At 40.7% G+C, this 25068-nt stretch overlaps 1 protein-coding gene across 1 annotated transcript in view; it reads right to left on the bottom strand.

The window, feature by feature from the left end:
* Positions 1-5331, bottom strand: part of LOC106609796 (protein kinase C-binding protein NELL2) — a 115013-nt gene extending 109682 nt beyond the window's left edge. The window contains exons 1-2 of the mRNA XM_045722361.2: positions 4933-5331; positions 4458-4586 (exon numbers count right to left, since the gene is read on the bottom strand). Coding sequence (XP_045578317.1) covers positions 4458-4586; positions 4933-4987 — 184 coding nt within the window. The 5' untranslated portion in view covers positions 4988-5331. The remainder of the gene's footprint in view (positions 1-4457; positions 4587-4932) is intronic.
* Positions 5332-25068: the final 19737 nt, after the last annotated feature.

The following is a 25068-nucleotide window of genomic DNA, read 5'->3' as shown; positions in this document are numbered from 1 at the left end:
GATAATTGTATGTGTGGGGTACAGCCATGAGGTAGTCATTCACAAATCATGTTAAACTCTGTTATTGCACACAGAGTGAGTCCATGCAACTTATTATGTGACTTGTTAAGCACATTTTTACTCCTGAACTTATTTAGACTTGTCATAACAAAGGGGTTGAATACTCCATTCTGCCTTTCATTCTGATTCTCATAGCCTCAACAAAAACATGGACTGGTGCTGGTACTGTGGATAAAAGGCCTACAAATCAAATTGTATTTGTTATATGCGCCAAAAACAACAGATGTAAACCTTACAGTGAACTGCTTACTTACGAGACCTTAAGCAACAATGCAGTTGTAAAAAAGAAACTAACAAACATTTGCCATATACAGTTTTTCACTTTGGCACTAATTTCGGAACCTTGATGTCATTTTTCAAAACTCTAGACACAAAACTCAACCAATGATCAAAATGCACATTTTTCAAAACTCTAACACTTTTTCCAATTGCTTGGATACAATATACATAAAGCTAAGATGACTTGTTCACTGAACTAAAATCACCTGTTCAAAATGACACAACATCAAAGTATTACCATTTCAAAATGTAATTCACACATTACATCTGAGATGACTGTCTTCATTTCATTACAATGATCTAACTATCAACTAATACAACTGATCAAAATGATAAGTAACTGTTGCATTACTCTTAATGCATAGTTTTATAGAAACTGACAAACAATATTCCATGTTTATATCATGAAAGTTTCAGGATAACGAGATCCATTCACACCAATTACCGTGGAACATGAACCAACTGGACTACATTATCTATGGATGTAATATTTCATCATCATTCTTTATCAGACACTGTTTCTATGGTCCCATCTACGACTTTTCCAGACCATGTTTTCAGATTTGACATTACTGTACACTCACCGGACACTTTATTAGGTACAACTATCTAGTACTGGGTAGGACCCCCTATTGACTCCACAACAGCCTGAATTATTCACGGTGTTGTACGTTAAGAGATGCCCTTCTGCACACCACTGTTTTAAACAGCTGTTATTTGAGCATTTGTGGCCTTTCTGTTAGCTTGAATGAGTCTGGACATTCTCCTCTGACCTCTCTCATTAACAAGGTGTTTTGCCCACAGAACTGCCGCTCACTGAATGTGTTTTGTTTATCACATCATTCTCTGTAAACTCTAGAGACTGTAGTGTGTAAAAATCCCAGGAAGGCAGCTGTTTCTGAGATGCTGGAATCACCATGTGTGGCATCAACCATCATACCACGGTCAAAGTTGCTTAGATTACTCATCTTGCCCGTTCTAATGTTTGGTCGAACAACATCTAAAGCTCTCTACTCTATATACTCTATATGTTGAGTTGCAGGCAGCCACATGATTCGCTGTTCGAATGTAACCTTCCTTGATGAGCTAAATCAGGTCTGTAGAGCTGATGGCATGACCTATGTCATTGTGTGGGATAATGTCAGGTTCCACCATGCTCAAATGGTGCAAGCATGGCTTCAGGCCCAACCACAATTTACCACCCTGTACTTACCCCCATACTCTCCTTTCCTTAACCCGATTGAGGAATTTTTCTCCACATGGAGGTGGAAGGTATATGATTGGCGCCATCACGAACAAGCCACCCTTCTCCAGGCCATGGATGATGCATGCAATGACATCACGGCAGACCAGTGTCAGGCCTGGATTCGCCCGAAGATTCTTCCCAAGATGTTTGGCAAATAAAAACATCCATTGTGATGTGGATGAGAACCTGTGGCCAAATCCACAAGACAGGGTTGATGGGAATATAGAAGTACAGTAATCAAGCCTTTGCGTTTTACAGTAAGCCAGGTGAGGAACACTGCAGTTGATGTTTTACTGTAGATTCTTTCTTTTTTGTAGCTAATTATTTTTGCTTTGATTCAAAGAAACCAATGTTGTGATTTTATTGCATTTCATCGATAAATGTCATATTTTGTTCAATGATTCCACTGTGTCTGTAGTATTCTCTCTACTAGTCCTTTTACAGTGATGTATTTACGTGTAGTAGCATAATGAAACATGTCTCACATATTTTGTACTACAATATTTAATGATTGTACGAACAACTACACAGTGAAACTATCGGTATCTTGTGTGTGGGTGATCTAAATGAATGTTCCTATGGTATTTCATGATAAATGAGTTATCTGAACGAATGATTCTGCAAGTGCAAGGTTTCTTTAAAGATATGAATGCACAATGCAATGTTTTCAACATTGGACAGCCTGTGTTACAAGTGATGGCCGTTTTGAGTTTTGTGTCTAGAGTTTTGAAAAATGACCACAAGGTTCTGAAATTAGTGCCAAAGTGATTGTAAAAAACTGTAAACTAAAGTAAAAATAGTAACAGAAGAAAATAATAATGAGGCTATATACAAGGGGTACATGTACAGAGTCAATGTGCAGGGGAATGTGTGTGTGTGTGTGTGTGTGTGTGTGTGTGTGTGTGTGTGTGTGTGTGTGTGTGTGTGTGTGTGTGTGTGTGTGTGTGTGTGTGTGTGTGTGTGTGTGTGTGTGTGTGTGTGTGTGTGTGTGTGTGTGTGTGTGTGTGTGGGTTAGGGTCCAGTGAGTGTACATTGAGACTGTGCAAGAGAATCAGTGCAAAACATAAAAGATGCCTATTAAATGAATGACTTAAGCTTCGGCACAAAGGCAGAGTTTTCATCCCTGTTTTCTGCTCTAGGGGGGCGGTCTGCATTGCTGGCTCAGACACAGCCACTGAAGCTCAGATCAACACCCTCAGTTTGGAGGCATCAGAGAAAGAAACTCAAGATCAACACCCTCAGCTTGGAGACATCAGAGAAAGAAACTTACAGAAAGTCTGAATGAAAGAAACAGAGACTCCTGTGGAAGATGAAAATAAATACAAATCTCCCTCACACAAACACATTCTACACATTTTGCCATGGGGCAAAGAGAAAATGTGCAACTTTATACCTAATCTCATGCTCTTTTACACATTTTCCCATGAGGCTGAGAGAAAATGTTGCTGTTTTATAGCTAACTTTCTGCAAATCGTATTGCCATGGGTCAGAGAGAAACATTTTCAGTTTTCTAGCTAATCATGCTATTGTACACATTTTGCAATTAGGCTGAGAGAATTTAGCATGTTTATAGCTAAATTCCTGCAATTCTACACATATTGCCATGAGGCAGAAAGAAAACAATTGCCGTTTTTTAGCTAATCATGCTATTCTACACATTTTTCAATGAGTATGAGCAGAAATGTTGCAGTCTGACAGCTGATTTACTGTCATTCAAGGCTACTATATCTGGGGGTGGGGTGGAGGGGGAGTGGCACACTATAACCCACTGCGGGGATGTGGTATGCCAGTGTTTACTAAACCTACAACTCCAGACAAGGGATTAGAAGTCGCAATATGGGGACAGCTGAATGGCAGAATGAAAGACTTCTGTATGGACTGGGATTTCTATTTTGGATCTTTGTTATGCTGATCCACTTTTTGCAAAGGATTGGGATAAATAGTCTATCATTTATAGACTGAAACAATAATGTTGCTGCCAATAGTTCACTGCAGCCTGGCACCAGGCCATGATGGTGTTATCTATTATGACGGGGTTATCTATTATCGTCATACAGTAGGCCTAGGATAACGTTAATGCTTTATCACGCTATGGGTGAAACGTCAAGACCAAACGTCCATCCTAGTAGTAGACCTGCTGATTGTAACTCAATAGGCTACCTGCTTTTTAACGTGTGTAGGCTATTTGAACTCAATGTCTTATGACATAACAGAATATTAGTCGCACGTGCAAACGTAAACAAGATCAAAGTACAATGTGAGAGTAATATTTTTTTAACCTTTATTTAACTAGGCAAGTCAGTTAAGAACAAATTCTTATTTTCATTGATGGCCTAGTTCAGGGGCAGAACGACAGATTTTCACCTTGGGGATTCAATCTTGCAACCTTTCGGTTACTTGTCCAACCCTCTAACCACTAGGCTACCTGCCTCTAACCACTAGGCTACCTGCCTCTAACCACTAGGCAACCTGTCTCTAACCACAAGGCTACCTGCCTCTAACCACTAGGCTTCCTGCTCTAACCACTAGGCTACCTGCCTCTAACCACTAGGCTACCTGCCTCTAACCACTAGGCTACCTGCTCTAACCACTAGGCTACCTGCCTCTAACTACTAGGCTACCTGTCTCTAACCACTAGGCTACCTGCTCTAACTACTAGGCTACCTGCTCTAACCACTAGGCTACCTGCTCTAACCACTAGGCTACCTGCCTCTAACCACTAGGCTACCTGATCTAACCACTAGGCTACATTCCTCTAACCACTAGGCTACCTGCTCTAACCACTAGGCTACCTGCCTCTAACCACTAGGCTACCTGCCGCCCCGTGAGAGTAAAGCATTGATATGGGTCAAATACAGTTATCGGGTCTTACCTTGGAAAAGAAAGGCTCTGCTCTCATTGTGGAACCCCTGAACTTGAAAAACTCCAGCATAAGACTCTCCCAACTTCAGTTCATCGAATACGTTGATGCGGAGGGCAGGGTCGACCCCAAAGCCTAGAGCTGGATGAGAGAGACCGGATAGATAGAAAGAGTCCGGCAGCGGCAGAGACAGCGTTAGTTCAGCACCATGGACAGCGACCGGCAGCCCGACACCTTGGCGTGGACACAGCGCAGCCGGCTATTGCTGCTATATCATGATGTAATGCTGCGAAACTTCCATTCTGATAGGTTACAACTTCCTACACAGCCAAAATGGTCAAATGATTGTAAAACATGAAAAATAAGAAATACATCAATTCGGTTATCAACTGAAACCACGTCACAGTAACATACTAAAATCAAAACATGACCGTTATGGGAAATCAGTCAACATAATTGCGTAACAAAATGCGGACGTTTAGCTTACCTGGGAAGATGGCAAATATACTGTACAAAAAATAAAGTTTGAATAGTCCCATCATGAATGGAAAATAATCACAACGATTAGTCCATGCTTATCTGTCCACTTTCAAAAATACTGGTGGTACTAAAATACCGCAGGCGATACGCGTCAGTCAGAAGAAAACCACATGCTCGCAAAATGACGAGTCATCTAATATTGACCGTCGGCGTTCTTAGAACTTTTAAGACCAATTAGAAATAATTGACGTCAAAATATTCCATTCAGCATCCGTGATGATTCAGAAGAGAGCGCTGAAGACAGGTGCAACATCATCACTATACGGGCTGCTAGCTGGTGAGTGAGTGAGAGGAGGCTGGTATGTGGAGACTCATGGAAAGCGAAAAGACAGCGTCTGTGTTCTGTCCTGCCCCCTTTTGGTCTACGGTGGAACACAATCCAGGAGATCAGACTGATTACACTTCTGCCATCTGTCAGATTTCTCAACATTACCAAATGACCGTAGGAGAGTTGCATTTAACGTTTGATATTCAATGATAGTAATTTAATCAGCTAATATTTTCAGCTGGGTGTTTTCCGTGATCCTCTGGCATGCTTAGCCTGCTGCACATGTGTTTTTTCAGGGTGGAAAAACAATCTTTAGAAAATACAACATTTTCCCTTCAATATTAAAATGCATTGAGAGCTACATTCCACGCAGCACACCTTCACCCCGTAGAGAGAATAACTCTCTGGGCATCTAAACTATTAACATACCATTATCATTAACATCCCATTATCATTAACATCCTGTCCACCATTATCTGGTTAATTACTCTTAAAGAACAGATGCACACTCAGAAAGCCGGTCCTTATGAACTGTAGTTAAAAGGTTAAAATTGCATGCTAGTCAGTAATCTGTCAACTCATTACAATCAAAACAACAGCTAGCTACTTCACATTTCTGTCTGGTCTTTCTGTCTAGTCTTTCTGTCTAGTCTTTCTGTCTAGTCTTTCTGTCTGGTCTTCCTGCCTGTCTGTTCTTCATGTCTGGTCTTTCTGTCTGGTCTTTCTGTCTGGTCTTTCTGTCTGGTCTTTCTGTCTGGTCTTTCTGTCTGGTCTTCCTGCCTGTCTGGTCTTCATGTCTGGTCTTCATGTCTGGTCTTTCTGTCTGGTCTTTCTGACTGGTCTTTCTGTCTGGTCTTTCTGTCTGGTCTTTCTGTCTGGTCTTTCTGTCTGGTCTTTCTGTCTAGTCTTTCTGTCTGGTCTTTCTGACTGGTCTTTCTGTCTGGTCTTTCTGTCTGATCTTTCTGTCTGGTCTTTCTGTCTGGTTTTTCTGTCTGGTCTTTCTGTCTGGTCTTTCTGTCTGGTCTTCATGTCTGGTCTTTCTGTCTGGTCTTCCTGCCTGTCTGGTCTTCCTGCCTGTCTGGTCTTCATGTCTGGTCTTTCTGACTGGTCTTTCTGTCTGGTCTTTCTGTCTGGTCTTTCTGTCTGGTCTTTCTGTCTAGTCTTTCTGTCTGGTCTTTCTGACTGGTCTTTCTGTCTGGTCTTTCTGTCTGGTCTTTCTGTCTGGTCTTCATGTCTGGTCTTTCTGTCTGGTCTTCCTGCCTGTCTGATCTTTCTGTCTGGTCTTTCTGTCTGGTTTTTCTGTCTGGTCTTTCTGTCTGGTCTTTCTGTCTGGTCTTCATGTCTGGTCTTTCTGTCTGGTCTTCCTGCCTGTCTGGTCTTCCTGCCTGTCTGGTCTTCATGTCTGGTCTTTCTGTCTAGTCTTTCTGTCTGGTCTTTCTGTCTGGTCTTTCTGTCTGGTCTTTCTGTCTGGTCTTTCTGTCTGGTCTTTCTGTCTGGTCTTTCTGTCTGGTCTTCATGTCTGGTCTTTCTGTCTGGTCTTCATGTCTGGTCTTTCTGTCTGGTCTTCATGTCTGGTCTTTCTGTCTGGTCTTTCAGAAATGAAAAATAACCATCTTTGCAACTTGCCATTTTCACAATCCTTCAGTTGTCAAGTAAGGCATATCTCTTAGAAGTCACACCCCCCCCTGCATATATTCAGAACCAGAAGGCACATGTCTGGTACTTCTATGTTAATCAATAAGATGGATATAATTACATTTTATACCTAGAAGGAGGGATGCATTGCTACAGTGTTGCCTATAGCAACACACAAAAACACACAAATACACACACACACACACACACACACACACACACACACACACACACACACACACACACACACACACACACACACACACACACACACACGTCACCAGGTGCCCTTGAGAATCTATTGAGGAGAGACAGGTTGCCATGGAACCTGGAGGCTCATTAGCATATGCATGAGGGTCAGATAATGACACGGGGGTCAAATGGAACATTCGGCGTTCAGGGTCTCAACATACAGTAGTCAGGGCTTGATGGATTATACAGTATAGAAACTCTATACAGCTCTGTACTATGTTAAACTCTATACAGCTCTGTTCTATACAGCTCTGTAGTATGTCAAACTCTATACAGCACTGTAGTATATTAAACTCTATACAGCTTTGTCCTATGTTAAACTCTATTCAGCTCTGTAATATGTTAAACTCTATTCAGCTCTGTAGTATATTAAACTCTATACAGCTTTGTCCTATGTTAAACTCTATTCAGCTCTGTAATATGTTAAACTCTATACAGCTCTGTACTATGTTAAACTCTATACAGCACTGTAGTATATTAAACTCTATACAGCTTTGTCCTATGTTAAACTCTATTCAGCTCTGTAATATGTTAAACTCTATTCAGCTCTGTAGTATATTAAACTCTATACAGCTTTGTCCTATGTTAAACTCTATTCAGCTCTGTAATATGTTAAACTCTATACAGTTCTGTAGTATGTTAAACTCTATTCAGCTCTGTAATATGTTAAACTCTATACAGCTCTGTAGTATGTTAAACTCTATACAGCTCTGTACTATGTTAAACTCTATACAGCACTGTAGTATATTAAACTCTATACAGCTTTGTCCTATGTTAAACTCTATTCAGCTCTGTAATATGTTAAACTCTATACAGCTCTGTAGTATGTTAAACTCTATACAGCTCTGTAGTATGTTAAACTCTATACAGCTCTGTAGTATGTTAAACTCTATACAGCTCTGTAGTATGTTAAACTCTATTCAGCTCTGTAGTATGTTAAACTCTATACAGCTCTGTAGTATGTTAAACTCTATTCAGCTCTGTAGTATGTTAAACTCTATACAGCTCTGTAGAATTATAAACTCTATACAGCTCTGTAGTATGTTAAACTCTATACAGCTCTGTACTATGTTCAACTCTATACAGCTGTAGTATGTTCAACTCTATACAGCTCTGTACTATGTTAAACTCTATACAGCTCTGTAGTATGTTGAACCCTATACAGCTCTGTAGTATGTTAAACTCTATACAGCTCTGTACTATGTTAAACTCTATACAGCACTGTAGTATATTAAACTCTATACAGCTTTGTACTATGTTAAACTCTATTCAGCTCTGTACTATGTTAAACTCTATACAGTTCTGTAGTATGTTAAACTCTATTCAGCTCTGTAGTATGTTAAACTCTATACAGCTCTGTAGTATGTTAAACTCTATACAGCTCTGTAGTATGTTAAACTCTATACAGCTCTGTAGTATGTTAAACTCTATACAGCTCTGTAGTATGTTAAAGTCTATACAGCTCTGTAGTATGTTAAACTCTATACAGCTCTGTAGAATTATAAATTCTATACAGTTCTGTAGTATGTTAAACTTTATTCAGCTCTGTAGTATGTTAAACTCTATACAGCTCTGTAGTATGTTAAACTCTATACAGCTCTGTACTATGTTCAACTCTATACAGCTGTAGTATGTTCAACTCTATACAGCTCTGTACTATGTTAAACTCTATACAGCTCTGTAGTATGTTGAACCCTATACAGCTCTGTAGTATGTTAAACTCTATTCAGCTCTGTAGTATGTTAAACTCTATACAGCTCTGTGGTATGTTAAACTCTACACAGCTCTGTAGTATGTTAAACTCTATTCAGCTCTGTAGTATTATAAACTCTATACCGCTCTGTACTATGTTCAACTCTATACAGCTGTAGTATGTTCAACTCTATACAGCTCTGTAGTATTATAAACTCTATACAGCTCTGTAGTATGTTAAACCTTATACAGCTCTGTAGTATGTTAAACTCTATACAGCTCTGTAGTATGTTAAACCTTATACAGCTCTGTAGTATGTTAAACTCTATACAGCTCTGTAGTATGTTAAACTCTATACAGCTCTGTACTATGTTCAACTCTATACAGCTGTAGTATGTTCAACTCTATACAGCTCTGTACTATGTTAAACTCTATACAGCTCTGTAGTATGTTGAACCCTATACAGCTCTGTAGTATGTTAAACTCTATTCAGCTCTGTAGTATGTTAAACTCTATACAGCTCTGTGGTATGTTAAACTCTACACAGCTCTGTAGTATTATAAACTCTATACCGCTCTGTACTATGTTCAACTCTATACAGCTGTAGTATGTTCAACTCTATACAGCTCTGTAGTATTATAAACTCTATACAGCTCTGTAGTATGTTAAACCTTATACAGCTCTGTAGTATGTTAAACTCTATACAGCTCTGTAGTATGTTAAACTCTATATAGCTCTGTAGTATGTTAACATACTACAGAGTTGTGTAGAGTATAACATACTACAGAACTGTATAGAGTTTAACAAATTACAGAGCTGTATAGAGTTTAACATACTACAGAGCTGTATAGAGTTTAACATAGTACAGAGCTGTATAGAGTTTAACATACTACAGAGCTGTATAGAGTTTAACATACTACAGAGCTGTATAGAGTTCAACATAGTACAGAGCTGTATAGAGTTTAACATACTACAGAGCTGTATAGAGTTTAACATACTACAGAGCTGTACAGAGTTTAACATACTACAGAACTGTATAGAGTTTAACATACTACAGAGCTGAATAGAGTTTAACATACTACAGAGCTGTATAGAGTTTAACATACTACAGAGCTGAATAGAGTTTTACATACTACAGAGCTGAATAGAGTTTAACATACTACAGAGCTGTATAGAGTTGAACATACTACAGAGCTGTATAAAGTTTAACATACTACAGAGCTGTACAGAGTTTAACATACTACAGAGCTGAATAGAGTTTAACATACTACAGAGCAGTATAGAGTTTAACATACTACAGAGCTGTATAAGGTTTAACATACTACAGAGCTGTATAGAGTTTAACATACTACAGAGCTGTATAAGGTTTAACATACTACAGAGCTGTATAGAGTTTATAATACTACAGAGCTGTATAGAGTTTAACATACTACAGAGCTGTACAGAGTTTAACATACTACAGAACTGTATAGAGTTTAACATACTACAGAGCTGAATAGAGTTTAACATACTACAGAGCTGTATAGAGTTTAACATACTACAGAGCTGAATAGAGTTTTACATACTACAGAGCTGAATAGAGTTTAACATACTACAGAGCTGTATAGAGTTGAACATACTACAGAGCTGTATAAAGTTTAACATACTACAGAGCTGTACAGAGTTTAACATACTACAGAGCTGAATAGAGTTTAACATACTACAGAGCAGTATAGAGTTTAACATACTACAGAGCTGTATAAGGTTTAAACTCTACACAGCTCTGTAGTATGTTCAACTCTATACAGCTCTGTACTATGTTAAACTCTATACAGCTCTGTAGTATGTTGAACCCTATACAGCTCTGTAGTATGTTCAACTCTATACAGTTCTGTAGTATTATAAACTCTGCACAGCTCTGTAGTATGTTCAACTCTATACAGTTCTGTAGTATGTTAAACTCTATACAGCTCTGTAGTATGTTAAACTCTACACAGCTCTGTAGTATGTTAAACTCTATACAGCTCTGTAGTATTATAAACTCTATACAGCTCTGTAGTATGTTAAACTCTATACAGCTCTGTAATATGTTAAACTCTATACAGCTCTGTAGTATGTTAAACTCTATACAGCTCTGTAGTATGTCAATGGAAACAATATAGAATACAAGACAGTTTATACAAGAAAGGAGTGATATAATATGCATATGTATGTTTATATCAGACTTATATCAGTCTACAGGTTTACATGTAGGAGTGTTGTTCTCTACATCTCTATATTATGGTAATGTCAGAGTTTAGAGGTCAAGCTAGCTACAGTATAGAGTGTTATAACCGACATCTCTATATTATGGTACAGTATAGAGTGTTATAACCTACATCTCTATATTATGGTACAGTATAGAGTGTTATAACATACATCTGTATATTATGGTACAGTATAGAGTGTTATAACATACATCTGTATATTATGGTACAGTATAGAGTTATAACCTACATCTCTATAGTATGGTACAGTATAGAGTGTTATAACCTACATCTCTATATTATGGTACAGTATAGAGTGTTATAACCTACATCTCTATATTATGGTAATGTCAGAGTTTTGAGGTCTAGCTAGCTACAGTATAGAGTGTTATAACCTACATCTCTATATTATGGTACAGTATAGAGTGTTATAACCTACATCTCTATATTATGGTACAGTATAGAGTGTTATAACCTACATCTCTATATTATGGTAATGTCAGAGTTTTGAGGTCTAGCTAGCTACAGTATAGAGTTATAACCTACATCTCTATATTATGTACAGTATAGAGTGTTATAACATACATCTCTATATTTTGGTACATTATAGAGTGTTATAACCTACATCTCTATATTATGGTACAGTATAGAGTGTTATAACCTACATCTCTATATTATGGTACAGTATAGAGTGTTATAACCTACATCTCTATATTATGGTACAGTATAGAGTGTTATAACCTACATCTCTATATTATGGTACAGTATAGAGTTATAACATACATCTGTATATTATGGTACAGTATAGAGTGTTATAACATACATCTCTATATTATGGTACAGTATAGAGTGTTATAACATACATCTCTATATTATGGTACAGTATAGAGTGTTATAACCTACATCTCTATATTATGGTACAGTATAGAGTTATAACATACATCTGTATATTATGGTACAGTATAGAGTGTTATAACCTACATCTGTATATTATGGTACAGTATAGAGTTATAACCTACATCTCTATATTATGGTACAGTATAGAGTGTTATAACATACATCTCTATATTATGGTACAGTATAGAGTGTTATAACATACATCTCTATATTATGGTACAGTATATAGTGTTATAAAATACATCTGTATATTATGGTAATGCCAGAGTTTGGAGGTCTAGCTAGCTACAGTACAGAGTTATAACCTACATCTGTATATTATGGTAATGTCAGAGTATCATCCGTTTTACTTTTACTTCACTACGTTCCTAAAGAAAATAATGTACTTTTTACTCCATACATTTTCCCTGTCCAACAAGTACTGGTTACATTTTGAATGCTTAACAGGACAGGAAAATGGATAAATTCTGTCACATGTGCTCCCTCTCCGGGCCTCTAGGTCACCAGGCTGCTCGTTATGGCGCACACCTGTCACCATCGTTATGCGTATTTGCACGTCGTCAGACTCACCTGCACTCCATCACCTCCTTGATAACCTGCCCTATATCTGTCACTCCCTTTGGTTCCTTCCCCAGGCGTCATTGTTTCTGTTTCAGTTTCATGTCTGTGTGGTGTTCGTGTTTCTTGTTTTGTATAATATTTCGTTTATTGATTAAATCACTCACTCCCTGAACTTGCTTCCCGACTCTCAGCGCACATCGTTACAAATTCACGCACTTATCAAAAGAACATCCCTGGTCATCCCTCCTACCTCTGATCTGGCGGATTCACTAAACACACATGCTTCGTTTGTAAATTATGTCTGAGTGTTGGAGCTTGCCCCTGGATTTTCGTAAATAAAAAAATAAAAAAATAAAATGGTGCCGGCTGGTTTGCTTAATATAAGGAATTTTAAATTATTCATAGTTTGACTTTTACTTTTGATACTTAAGTATATTTTAGCAATTACATTTACTTTGATACTTAAGTATATTTAAAACCACATATTTTAATTTTACTGGGTATATTTACTTTTACTCATATATGACAATTGTGTACTTTTTCCACCACTGCGCGCACAGACACACAGAGACACACACACGTATTCTGCCAGGGGACACACTCCCAATCAGCTCATGTGAACCTGGTGCTGTGGCCCTCTGGAGAAAGACTAATGAGAAGGAAAGAACAGGGTTCAACCTAACATCTCTCTCTCTCAATACCTTGATCACACACATACCTCTTCAGGCCAGAGGGAAGATGAAATGAGGAGGATGTGTGTGTGTGTGTGTGTGTGTGTGTGTGTGTGTGTGTGTGTGTGTGTGTGTGTGTGTGTGTGTGTGTGTGTGTGTGTGTGTGTGTGTGTGTGTGTGTGTGTGTGTGTGTGTGTGTGTGTGTGTGTGTGTGTGTGTTTTGCCCTGTGGACACTCATGCTATGAACTGAAATACTGAGAGATGTGAGCTGACAAAGACACAGCGGTTGGAACCAAAAATCTCAAGTTTGGACTCATCAGACCAAAGGACATTTCCACCGGTCTAATGTCCATTGCTCGTGTTTCTTGGCCCAAGCAAGTCTCTTCTTCTTATTGGTGTCCTTTAGTTGTGGTTTCTTTGCAGCAATTTGACCATGAAGGCCTGATTCACGCAGTCTCCTCTGAACAGTTGATGTTGAGATGTGTCTGTTACTTGAACTCTGTGAAGCATTTATTTGGGCTGCAATTTCTGAGGCTGGTAACCCTAATAAACTTATTCTCCACATCAGAGGTAACTCTGGGTCTTCCATTTCTGTGGCCAGTTTCATCATAGCGCTTGATGATTTTTGCGACGGCAGTTAAAGAAACATTCCAATTTCTTGAAATGTTTCGCAATGACGGACCTTCATGTCTTAAAGTAATGATGGACTGTCGTTTCTCTTTGTTTATTTGAGCTGTTCTTGACATAATATGGACTTGGTCTTTTAACAAATAGGGCTATCTTCTGTATACCACCTCTACCTTGTCACACCACAACTGATTGACTCAAACACATTAAGAAGGAATAAAATTCCACAAATTAACATTTAACAAGGCACACCTGTTAATTGAAATGCATTCCAGGTGAAGCTGGTTGAGAGAATGCCAAGAGTGTGCAAAGCTGTCATCAAGGCAAAGGGTGGCTACTTTGAAGAATCTCAAATATGAAATATATTTTGATTCATTTAACACTTTTTTGGTTACTACATGATTCCATATGTGTTATTTCATAGTTTTGATGTCTTCAGTATTATTCTACAATGTAGAAAATAGTAAAAAATAAAGAAAAACCCTTGAATGATTAGGTGTGTCCAAACCTTTGTTTGTGTGCATGTCAGGCAGTTTGATGAGTTCGTGTTGCGTGTCCAATTCATAATGCATATGCTGTGCCTCAGAACACATTCCATCTCAGCAGGCAGACTAGGCAGGTTTTATGTTCTATCATATCATATGAGACACATTGAATAAAACAATGTTGAAAGATTTCAAGGGTCTGGAACAACAGCCTCTGATAGTGTTGGAACAGCCCTGATCATGTTCAATTCATGACTCTCAGCTTCTCTGCTTCTATTAGCCATAAAAACAATATCAGCTGGGAAACTATTTGTTTTTCCAAACCACACCACAAAGGAAGAGAGAAACCCACAGCTGGTTTCTCCTCTCCTCCGCTTCTAGGTTTCTATGCTTCCACCACACACACCACACACACACACACACACACACACACACACACACACACACACACACACACACACACACACACACACACACACACACACACACACACACACACACACACGCACACGCACACACACACACACACACACACACGCACACCTCTGTGACAGACAATATATTATTAATCCAGCATGTAGTATGGATCCTGGTCTTCTATCTATCTAATTATAGCAGTGCCACAAGTCATTCTTTATTTAAAGGGGCTTAAGCTTAAATTAGATTGTTCAAACAAAACACACAGCGGACATGGATGGTTGCCTACATGGTTCATAAAGAGTACTAGCAGTGGGGGAAAAGAACATCCTGGATCCTAGCCCTAAGCCCAGGCAATAAGAACAGTGAGCTTATCAGTCCCAAATGGCACCCTATTCCCTTTATGGGCCCATTTCGGCTCTGGTCAAAAGTAGTGCACTATATAGGGAATAGGGTGCCATTTCGTAGACATTCTCAGTTAGACAGATGGTACAACACATAGCCATGCACTTGGGACAACCAGGCTCAATACAGTCCCTCACAACCCAACCCAGTCCTGTCATAGCACGATATAGATATTAAAGCTCTGGGGCTCCCCCTGGACTGGTTGCTACGACGAACAGGACGAGAAGACAGAGAAAGAGGGAGGAGAGAGAGAAAGAGTGAGTGAGAGAGAGTCTGTGATGGATAACTAGGTCCTCCATTTGCTTCTCTCTCTCTCTGAGAAGGATGAGGCAGCAACCCAAACCAGACTAACTGACAGCCTGTGGTTTTGCTCCCATTGATACTGTCTGATGTAGAGGAGACTTCTAGGACATATTGTGAGTGCTGCAGTTGTTAACCTGATGACCAACTCCCAGGTGTAAAATCACACATGACATATGGTAAATGAAGCTGTGGAATGCGGTTGGCAGAATTACACTAGTGCAGTGGTGTAGCCATAAATGTGTTGATGTGAGGGTCTGCAGAAATTTGGGTGCCCCTCCCCCAAATTAGGTAAAGCAGCTAACTTCCTGCAAGTTTACACATTGTGCCATGGGGAAACGAGGACAATTCTACACACTCTGCTATGATGCTTAGAGAAAATGTTGCTGTTTTAAAGCTAATTTCCTGCAATTCTACACATTTTCCCATGGGGCAGAGAGGAAAATGTGCAGTTTTAGAGCTGATTAAAGCTAGAATGTAGGTGTGTTGACTGTGATACAGGCACTGGATTATCAGCTGTCTTGTTTGCTAAATGAACAAATGAAATAGAAGTAGGCAGTGGCATGCTGCATACGTATATACAGCGATAGAAGCACAGCGACATATGCCTCAATGACGGCATATTGGCGGCACATTGGGATTGTGGCTTTCAGTTGTTTTTGGCAACCCATCCTGTGAGAGTGTATGTTTTTCCAGGTCATCTGTCCTGTTATATTTAATCAAATCTGACTAACCCAGTGCACTGCTTACTTTGCATGTTTAGATAAAAATAAAAATAATATTCCGTTTTGAACACTATTGGACATTTTTCTTTTTTTGTTCAATCTGAGTGGGTGAGCCCACCTAGGCCCACCCTAGCATACGCCTCTGCACTAGTGGGAATACAACCCTCCAGGGGTTGACCAAGTGAATTTATAACTTTATTTTTGCTATCATGTATAGCAGGGGTGTCTAACCCTGTTCCTGGAGTGCTACCCTCCTGTAGGTTTTCGCACCAACCCGTGTTCCTGGAGCGCCACCCTCCTGTAGGTTTTCGCACCAACCCTGTTCCTGGAGCGCTACCCTCCTGTAGGTTTTTGCTCCATACATAATCTAGCGCACTTGATTATAATTAATAATTATCTGGTTGATAAGATGAATCAGGTTAGTTACAATTGGGGTTGGAGTGAAAACCTACAGGAGGTTATCTCCTGTACACGTGTGTGTTATCTCGTGCACACGTGTGTGTGTGTGTGTGTGTGTGTGTGTGTGTGTATGCGTGCGTGCGTGCATAAAGTCAGAGTTCGTTTAACACACCATTTGTACACACTATCACGTTGTTGTGAATATATACACAGAACAAAAAAATAAACGCAACATGTACAGTGTTGGTCCCATGTTTCATGAGCTGAAATTAAAAATCCCATACATTTTCCATATGCATAAAAAGCATAAATGCATATATGCATACATTTCTTTCCAATTTTGTGGACACATTTGTTTTCATCCTCATTAGTAAGCATTTATCTTTTGCCAATATAATCCATCCACCAACAGCATGAACATTACACAGGTGCACCTTGTGCTGTGGACTATAAAAGGTCACTTTAAAATGTGCAGTTTTGTCACACAACACAATGCCATAGATGTCTCAAGTTTTGAGGGAGTATGTAATTAGCATGCTGGCTGCAGGAATGTCCACCAGAGCTGTTGCCAGAGAATTGAATGTTTATTTCTCTACCATAAGCTGCCTCCAACATAATTTTAGAGAATTTGGCATTATATCCAACCAGCCTCACAACCGCAGACCACTTGTAACCATGCCAGCCCAGGACCTCCACATTCGGCTTCTTTGCCTGAGAGAGGCTGAGGAGGGTGAGGATGAGTATTTCTGTATATAATAAAGCCCTTTTGTGAGGAAAAACTCATTCTGATTGGCTGGTCCTGGCTCCCCGGTGTGTGGTCCTATGCCCTCCTAGGCCCACCCATGGCTGTGCCCCTGCCCAGTCATGGGACATCCGTAGATTAAGGCCTAATGAATTGATTTCATCGACTGATTTCCTCATATGAACCGTAACTCAGTACAATCTTTGAAATTGTTGACTTTCTATTTTTGTTCAGTAAATGAATTCACAGGGTAAATGATCTGTGATTTAGCAGGCAGAGGGAGTGAGTTAGTGTTGTACCTCTTATCTGAAGAGCCTGCTGTGTCTGCCAAACACACTAATTGCGTCCCAAATGGCAGCGTATTCACTACACAGTGCACTACTTCTGACCAGTTGTGCACTATGTAGGACATAAGGTGACATTTGGGACAGACACCAGAGTCATTACTTAGGGTAATTGCTTTGTAGCACGGCTAATCCAAACACACGTTTTAGAGAGGGATCATGTGTTTCAATCAGGTAATGCAGCAGAAGTACATAGACTTTAGCAGCATGCACCACAAGACTGGAACAGGAATAACACACACACACACACACGCACACAAATACACCCACACCTCAGTTAGATAGGCCATCAGGTACTTTAACTCACGGCAGGTAGGTAGTGTGACTCAGTGATTTGTCAGAGATCTGTTGGATATGAAATGGTAGTGTGACTCAGTGATTTGTCAGAGATCTGTTGGATATGAAATGGTAGTGTGACTCAGTGATTTGTCAGAGATCCGTTGGATATGAAATGGTAGTGTGACTCAGTGATTTGTCAGAGATCCGTTGGATATGAAATGGTAGTGTGACTCAGTGATTTGTCAGAGATCCGTTGGATATGAAATGGTAGTGTGACTCAGTGATATGTCAGAGATCCGTTGGATATGAAATGGTAGTGTGACTCAGTGATTTGTCAGAGATCCGTTGGATATGAAATGGTAGTGTGACTCAATGATTTGTCAGAGATCCGTTGGATATGAAATGGTAGTGTGACTCAGTGATATGTCAGAGATCCGTTGGATATGAAATGTCAACAGTAACAGAAATGTAATAGATTTTGGCATTAGCATTTCATTTGGAGAGAGAGATGTAACCTTTTCTAATGTCCTCAGCCACACGAGATGTCTCAAATTGTTTTTATTTATTTTAAATTTAAGAACAAATTCTTATTTACAATGACGTGTGGTGAAACAAAACTCAGTAATGATTATTTACCAGTGTCCATTTGAAATTGAGTCAATATTGCATGACCACAGGTTATGCCTCGGTTAGTACAATAAATGTGTGTGTGTGTGTGTGTGTGTGTGTGTGTGTGTGTGTGTGTGTGTGTGTGTGTGTGTGTGTGTGTGTGTGTGTGTGTGTGTGTGTGTGTGTGTGTGTGTTACCCCGGTAAGAACAATAAACCAGGCAGTGTACTACCAATCAACAGCAGCCCCCAAAATCAGCTCTCCTGCTCGCCAGCCTCAGGCTATAGTGCTGATATAAAAGGGCCAGACTCCTGTTATTAGGCTGAGGACAAAACTTTATTGTTCAATTTAGATCATACAGCTTCCAGGAATATGAGTGGGTTATGTCAATGAAACCTCCTAACCAATCGTATTAGGCAATGCAGGGTAATTGTACCACACGTGTTTTCTGTCTCTCGTTGTCTCGCTCTGTCTTTCTCCTAATTCCCTGTCCCACAACATCTTCAATTATATACATGCACACAAACATGAATTATCGAAGAGTGAAGAGGGCAGACTAACATAGCTACTTTGAGTTGTATAACACTTCATGCATCTAAAAGTTGTCTGAGATCAGGGGAAAGGACAGCAGATTTTCAGATATATGGTTACAGCACCACATAGTGGTATTTACATGTATTACATAAATATATATGTTTGACGCAGGCAGTGTATGTACTGTGTGTACCATGATTGAAAAGTAATGGACAATAGGTCCCATGTGGCTCAGTTGGAGCATGGCAATTGCAATGCCAGGGTTGTCAGTTTGATTCCCACTGGGAACAGTATGAAAATGTATGCACTCACTATTGTAAGCCTACAGGACGGTAGCTCTCCAGGAACAGGGTTGGAGTGAAAACCTACAGGACGGTAGCTCTACAGGAACAGGGTTGGAGTGAAAACCTACAGGACGGTAGCTCTACAGGAACAGGGTTGGAGTGAAAACCTACAGGACGGTAGCTCTACAGGAACAGGGTTGGAGTGAAAACCTACAGGACGGTAGCTCTACAGGAACAGGGTTGGAGTGAAAACCTACAGGACGGTAGCTCTACAGGAACAGGGTTGGAGTGAAAACCTACAGGACGGTAGCTCTACAGGAACAGGGTTGGAGTGAAAACCTACAGGACGGTAGCTCTACAGGAACAGGGTTGGAGTGAAAACCTACAGGACGGTAGCTCTCCAGGAACAGGGTTGGAGTTAAAACCTACAGGACGGTAGCTCTACAGGAACAGGGTTGGAGTGAAAACCTACAGGAGGGTATCTCTCCAGGAACAGGGTTGGAGTGAAAACCTACAGGAGGGTAGCTCTCCAGGAACAGGGTTGGAACACAAACCAGAGGATCAATAGTTTATACAAAAAAATAACTGTGTATTAAGTTTTATCACAAGCACATACAGGTATCTGCCAAAATGAAGGAAACACCAACATAAAGTGTCATAAAAGATGTTGGGCCACAACGAGCTGCCAGAACAGCTTGGGAAGCATGTATGCCACATTTCGACTACAGCTTGTTGTGTTGTGGCCATAGACATATAATCCATAGAATGGTTTTGTGACCTCTGACCCTGATAATTTGACTGTTAAACTCATGGGTGCACTAGCAATGGATCCTGACTTGAATGGGAACTGCGGAACTATGGATTTTATTTATATGGTTGGTTGCAGCTGTCTGTTTGACTTTTGCAACATTTCAAAATAGAATCGTGGGAAAAATGTAGATTTTCAAAAGGAAATGGCTACTGCTAAAAAGAGAAGACTAGTCTGTATGTAGAACCCATAGAACACTGTTTACTCAACAACTCCCAATTAGTAGCTAACAGCAGCACTGTTTTTCAATGTATCACATCCAGAGATAGGCTATTGCCACGACGCGAGTAGTAGTCTATGGCCATATAAAAAAAAAACGTTATTTTCTTAATCCAATTTCTTAATCCGGCCCTGGGGACCAGGGGCACATATACTGACCAATCAACAGTGTCTGATTAGAGAGAATGACAACCTCCTCCGCTGATGAACTCTACAGTGCTTCTACATCTGCATTGCTTGCTGTTTGGGGTTTTAGGCTGGCTTTCTATATAGCACTTTGTGACATCGGCTGATGTAAAAGGGCTTTATAAATACATTTGATTATTGATTGATTGACTGATTGACTGACTGACTGACTGACTGACTGATTGACTAAAACACCTTCATGGTTCAGTCAAAATACAACTATCACAAAGTACCCATCAAACTGTGTACCAATAATAACTCCTTCAAATTATGTCACAGTGATGAGCTGGGATCGGGTATTAACTGAGAACATTTCGTCATCATTTTCTGGCTGGTTTTTAATGTGATAAATAATTAGAGCCTGTAGCTCATCTTCTGACCTATATTTCTATAGCGTGATGCTATGCCTTTTGGTCCCCGTAGCATTGACCACAGGCTGTCATTTGTTCTTAACTGAACTCATCATATTCGTACGTAATATTCTATAAGAGGTGCTGGTAGTCAAGCAGTAGAAAATGTGATGTGCCCGTACTCAATGAAGGTGTGTAGTCTACTGGCCCAATTCAAGCACTGGACACGCCTGGTGAAATAAAGGTTCAATTCATGAAAATAAAATGTATAATATATATTTTGCTAACAGTAAAATCCAACCAGTCATGTTAACCTCAGCCTTTAAAATCTATTTGTTCAAATAAGCCCTTCACTCGGCACGTGCTGTCAAAGTGTGTGTCCAAGAAAGCTCTGTCCAAATGTTCATTGAAGCTATTTAGAGACCTCATAATGCTGAATCATATTAAACAATTGTAATGTGCTTGTTTTTCTTCCATTAGTGCGATGACCCCAAAACTCAGACGAGCCTTGTGACATGACATTCATTCCCTAATCCAGTACTTACCTTGCGTGACTCTTGTTGGCTCCAACAAACGGGACACTAACCAGCTTACTGTACAGTTCACTGAACTCAGATGACACACCCCTCTCCCCTAATCCTGGGGCTGAAACCACCTCATACTGTAGACGACCTCAAGTGACCTGCAACAAAAACTGTCCAGAGGTTACCAGCACTACACAGCTGGTTCAAATGATCAAAGCTTGACGATGAGTTGATCATTTGAATCAACTGTCTAGTGCTAGGGCCAAAACCAAAATGTACACCCTTTTGGTCCCCAGGGACCAGGATTAAGAAAGACTGCCGTAAATTACAATTGCCACAATGTAAAATCCAGGAGGAGAACCATGCGTTGTGCCTCGTGCCTCATCTGACCTACAGCGAAAATGAAGGAGTTCAGCTCATCGTGCCACATGGATCATGTACCAATCTGATACCAGAGCCATGACTACATTGCCGTGACACCAGAGTGGCCCTTCCTTGAGACGAAAGGAGGCAACAGGAATTACAGGTCAATAACAGGTCATTGTCTCTGTTTAAAGGGTCTGCTAGTATCACAGCTAAATGCCAGACTAAATGGACTCATTAGATGTACTGAGTACAGGTACATTTAGTTTGTGACATTTTGCCAAATCTAGTTTGTCCTTTACATTTTTATGTTGTCAGTTTGTTCTCGTTCTGTCCTGAAAAACCAAAGTTCCAACCTTGGGTCTCCTGCACATCACAAGACTGTGTTAGCCATGCGTCGCAAAAATTCACAGGCATTATATCGGGGGAGCCAACCAGTTTTCAGGTCTCAGGCTATAAATGACACACAAAAAAACTCTCAAATCGTGCTGAAAGTCCCCTGCGCCCTAAGGCATAGGTTCCCAAATGATTTATGCTGTGACCTGCTTTAGACTTTTGGTATTTATGCTGTGCCCTATAATATAGCAAAACACATTATTCTAGACATGACAAAAATGTCTGGTCTCACATCCCTTGCCCATGACATGACCCAATAATAGGCAATCGGTCCAGAGCAGGGGCGGACTGGGACCAGAAATCTGCGAAGGCATTTCTAACATACCTGCGCTTGTTTTTTTACTCAAGGACCCCACACTGCTCCGTGTTCTCTTGAGGCCCCCATTATTAGGCAAATAATGATCCTTTTTGCACCAAAAAACTATTTAGACAGGTCTACTGGGCAAGAGATGGACCAGCCCATCTGGCATTTGCCAGAGTTTCCCATCTCTGGTCCAGACCAAACATTTGGGATTCCTCAAATATTTCACCTACTTTTGATACATTTATATTTTGGATAGTTAGTGACAAAAGTTGGATACTTAGTGACAAAAGGGGGGGTACCTAGCAGAGGAGACTGTCCATTATCATACCACCTCCTCCACCCAACCATTATCATACCCCCTCCTCCACCCAACCATTATCATACCCCCTCCTCCACCCAACCATTATCATACCCCCTCTTCCATTCTGGCCATTATCATACCCCCTCCTCCACCAAGACCATTATCATACCCCCTCCTCCACCCAGAACATTAACATACCCCCTCGTCCACCCAGACCATCATCATACCCCCTCCTCCATCCAGACCATTATCATACCCCCTCCTCCACCCAGACAATTATCATACCCCCTCCTCCACCTGGACCATTATCATACCCACTCCTCCACCCAGACATTATCATACTCCCTCCTCCAACAAGACTATTATCATACCCCCTCCTCACAGGCCATTATCATACCCCTCCTCCACCCAGCTCATTACCATAACCCCTCCTCCACCCAGACCCCCTCCTCCAGTCATACCCCCTCCTCCACCCAGCTCATTACCATAACCCCTCCTCCACCCAGACCCCCTCCTCCAGTCATACCCCTTCTCCATCCAACTATTACCATAACCCGTCCTCCACCCAGCTCATTAACATAACCCCTCCCATACAATTATCATACCCCTACTCCATCAGTCCATTATCATACCCCCTCTTCCACCTCGCTCATTGCCATAACCCATCCTACACATAGACAATTATCATACCCCCTTCTCCATCCAGACATTACCATAACCCCTCCTCCACCCATCTCATTTCCATAACCCCTCCTCCTCCCAAACCAAGCCACTGAAGAGGAAGAAACATAAAAGCCAGAGGCAGATATTTATCTTTCTTTAATGAAGGAGAAAATCTCATATGAATGCAGCCGTCTGCATCCCTCTGGCACGTGTGTGTGTATGTGTGTGTGTGTGCCGTCAAAAGGATAATATTTATTAATTTGGGGGAATATTTAGGAATTTGTTTTGGGTTGAAAAGCTTCTTTTGACATTTCATAAAGCGAACAATAAACAAATTCAAAGTGATGTGAAATTATTTGAGGAGTAATATCTGTGTGTGTGCCTGTGTGTGGGGGATCTAGCGTGTTTGTGAGTGGTTGTAATTGGCATATGATCCAATTGTGTGCAAACGTGCGTTCAACATCAAATCCAATGTAACCAGTTAAGCTCCTCCACATTGGGGAATTCACGCGCTGAATTCATGTGCTGCAAAATAAACAGGGAGTGATATGATTTTAATAAGGAGGAAAAGAGAGGGGGAGAAGGACAGAGAGAGAGACAGACAGTCAGACAGACAGACAGACAGAGAGGGAGAGAGAGAGACAGACGGAGATAGACAGACAGAGAGGGAGAGAGAGACAGATGGAGATAGACAGACAGAGAGGGAGAGAGAGACAGACAGAGATAGACAGACAGAGAGGGAGAGAGAGACAGACGGAGATAGACAGACAGAGAGGGAGAGAGAGAGAGACAGACGGAGATAGACAGACAGAGAGGGAGAGAGAGACAGACGGAGATAGACAGACAGAGAGGGAGAGAGACAGACGGAGATAGACAGAGAGGGAGAGAGACAGACGGAGATAGACAGACAGAGAGGGAGAGAGAGACAGACGGAGATAGACAGACAGAGAGGGAGAGAGAGACAGACGGAGATAGACAGACAGAGAGGGAGAGAGAGACAGACGGAGATAGACAGACAGAGAGGGAGAGAGAGACAGACGGAGATAGACAGACAGAGAGGGAGAGAGAGACAGACGGAGATAGACAGACAGAGAGGGAAGAGAGACAGACGGAGATAGACAGACAGAAAGGGAGAGAGACAGACGGAGATAGACAGACAGAGAGGGAGAGAGACAGACAGAGATAGATAGAGACAGAGACACTAACACACTGAAGCCTCAGGACCAGAACATCCAATCAATCAGAATAAAACAAATTACAACACAGTCAAAACAAAACTATATTGCTTATTGGGAAACCCAAGCACAAGCACAAAGCAAAATGCAGTGCTCTCTGGCCCTAAATCGACAGTACACCATGGCTAACTATTTGACCATGGTTACTGATCAAAACCTTAGAAAAACCTTGGCAAAGTACAGGCTCAGTGAGCACAACCTTGCCATTGAGAAGGGTAGACACAGGAAAACCTGGCTCCCTGTAGAGGAAAGTGACGCAGTGATGATGCAGTGATGCATGTGCCACTATCACGTGTAGCAGCGGGGATCTCTACACCTGCAGACTAACATGACTATCAGAAAAATCATGATCCAATCAGAACCGTAACACTGGCTAATCTCCA

The sequence above is a fragment of the Salmo salar genome, chromosome 07, assembly GCF_965601325.2.
Source record: "Salmo salar chromosome 07, fSalSal1, whole genome shotgun sequence".
NCBI lineage: Eukaryota > Metazoa > Chordata > Actinopteri > Salmoniformes > Salmonidae > Salmo > Salmo salar.
Note: the sequence above shows the minus strand (reverse complement) of the source record. Positions and strands in the feature narration are given on the sequence as shown.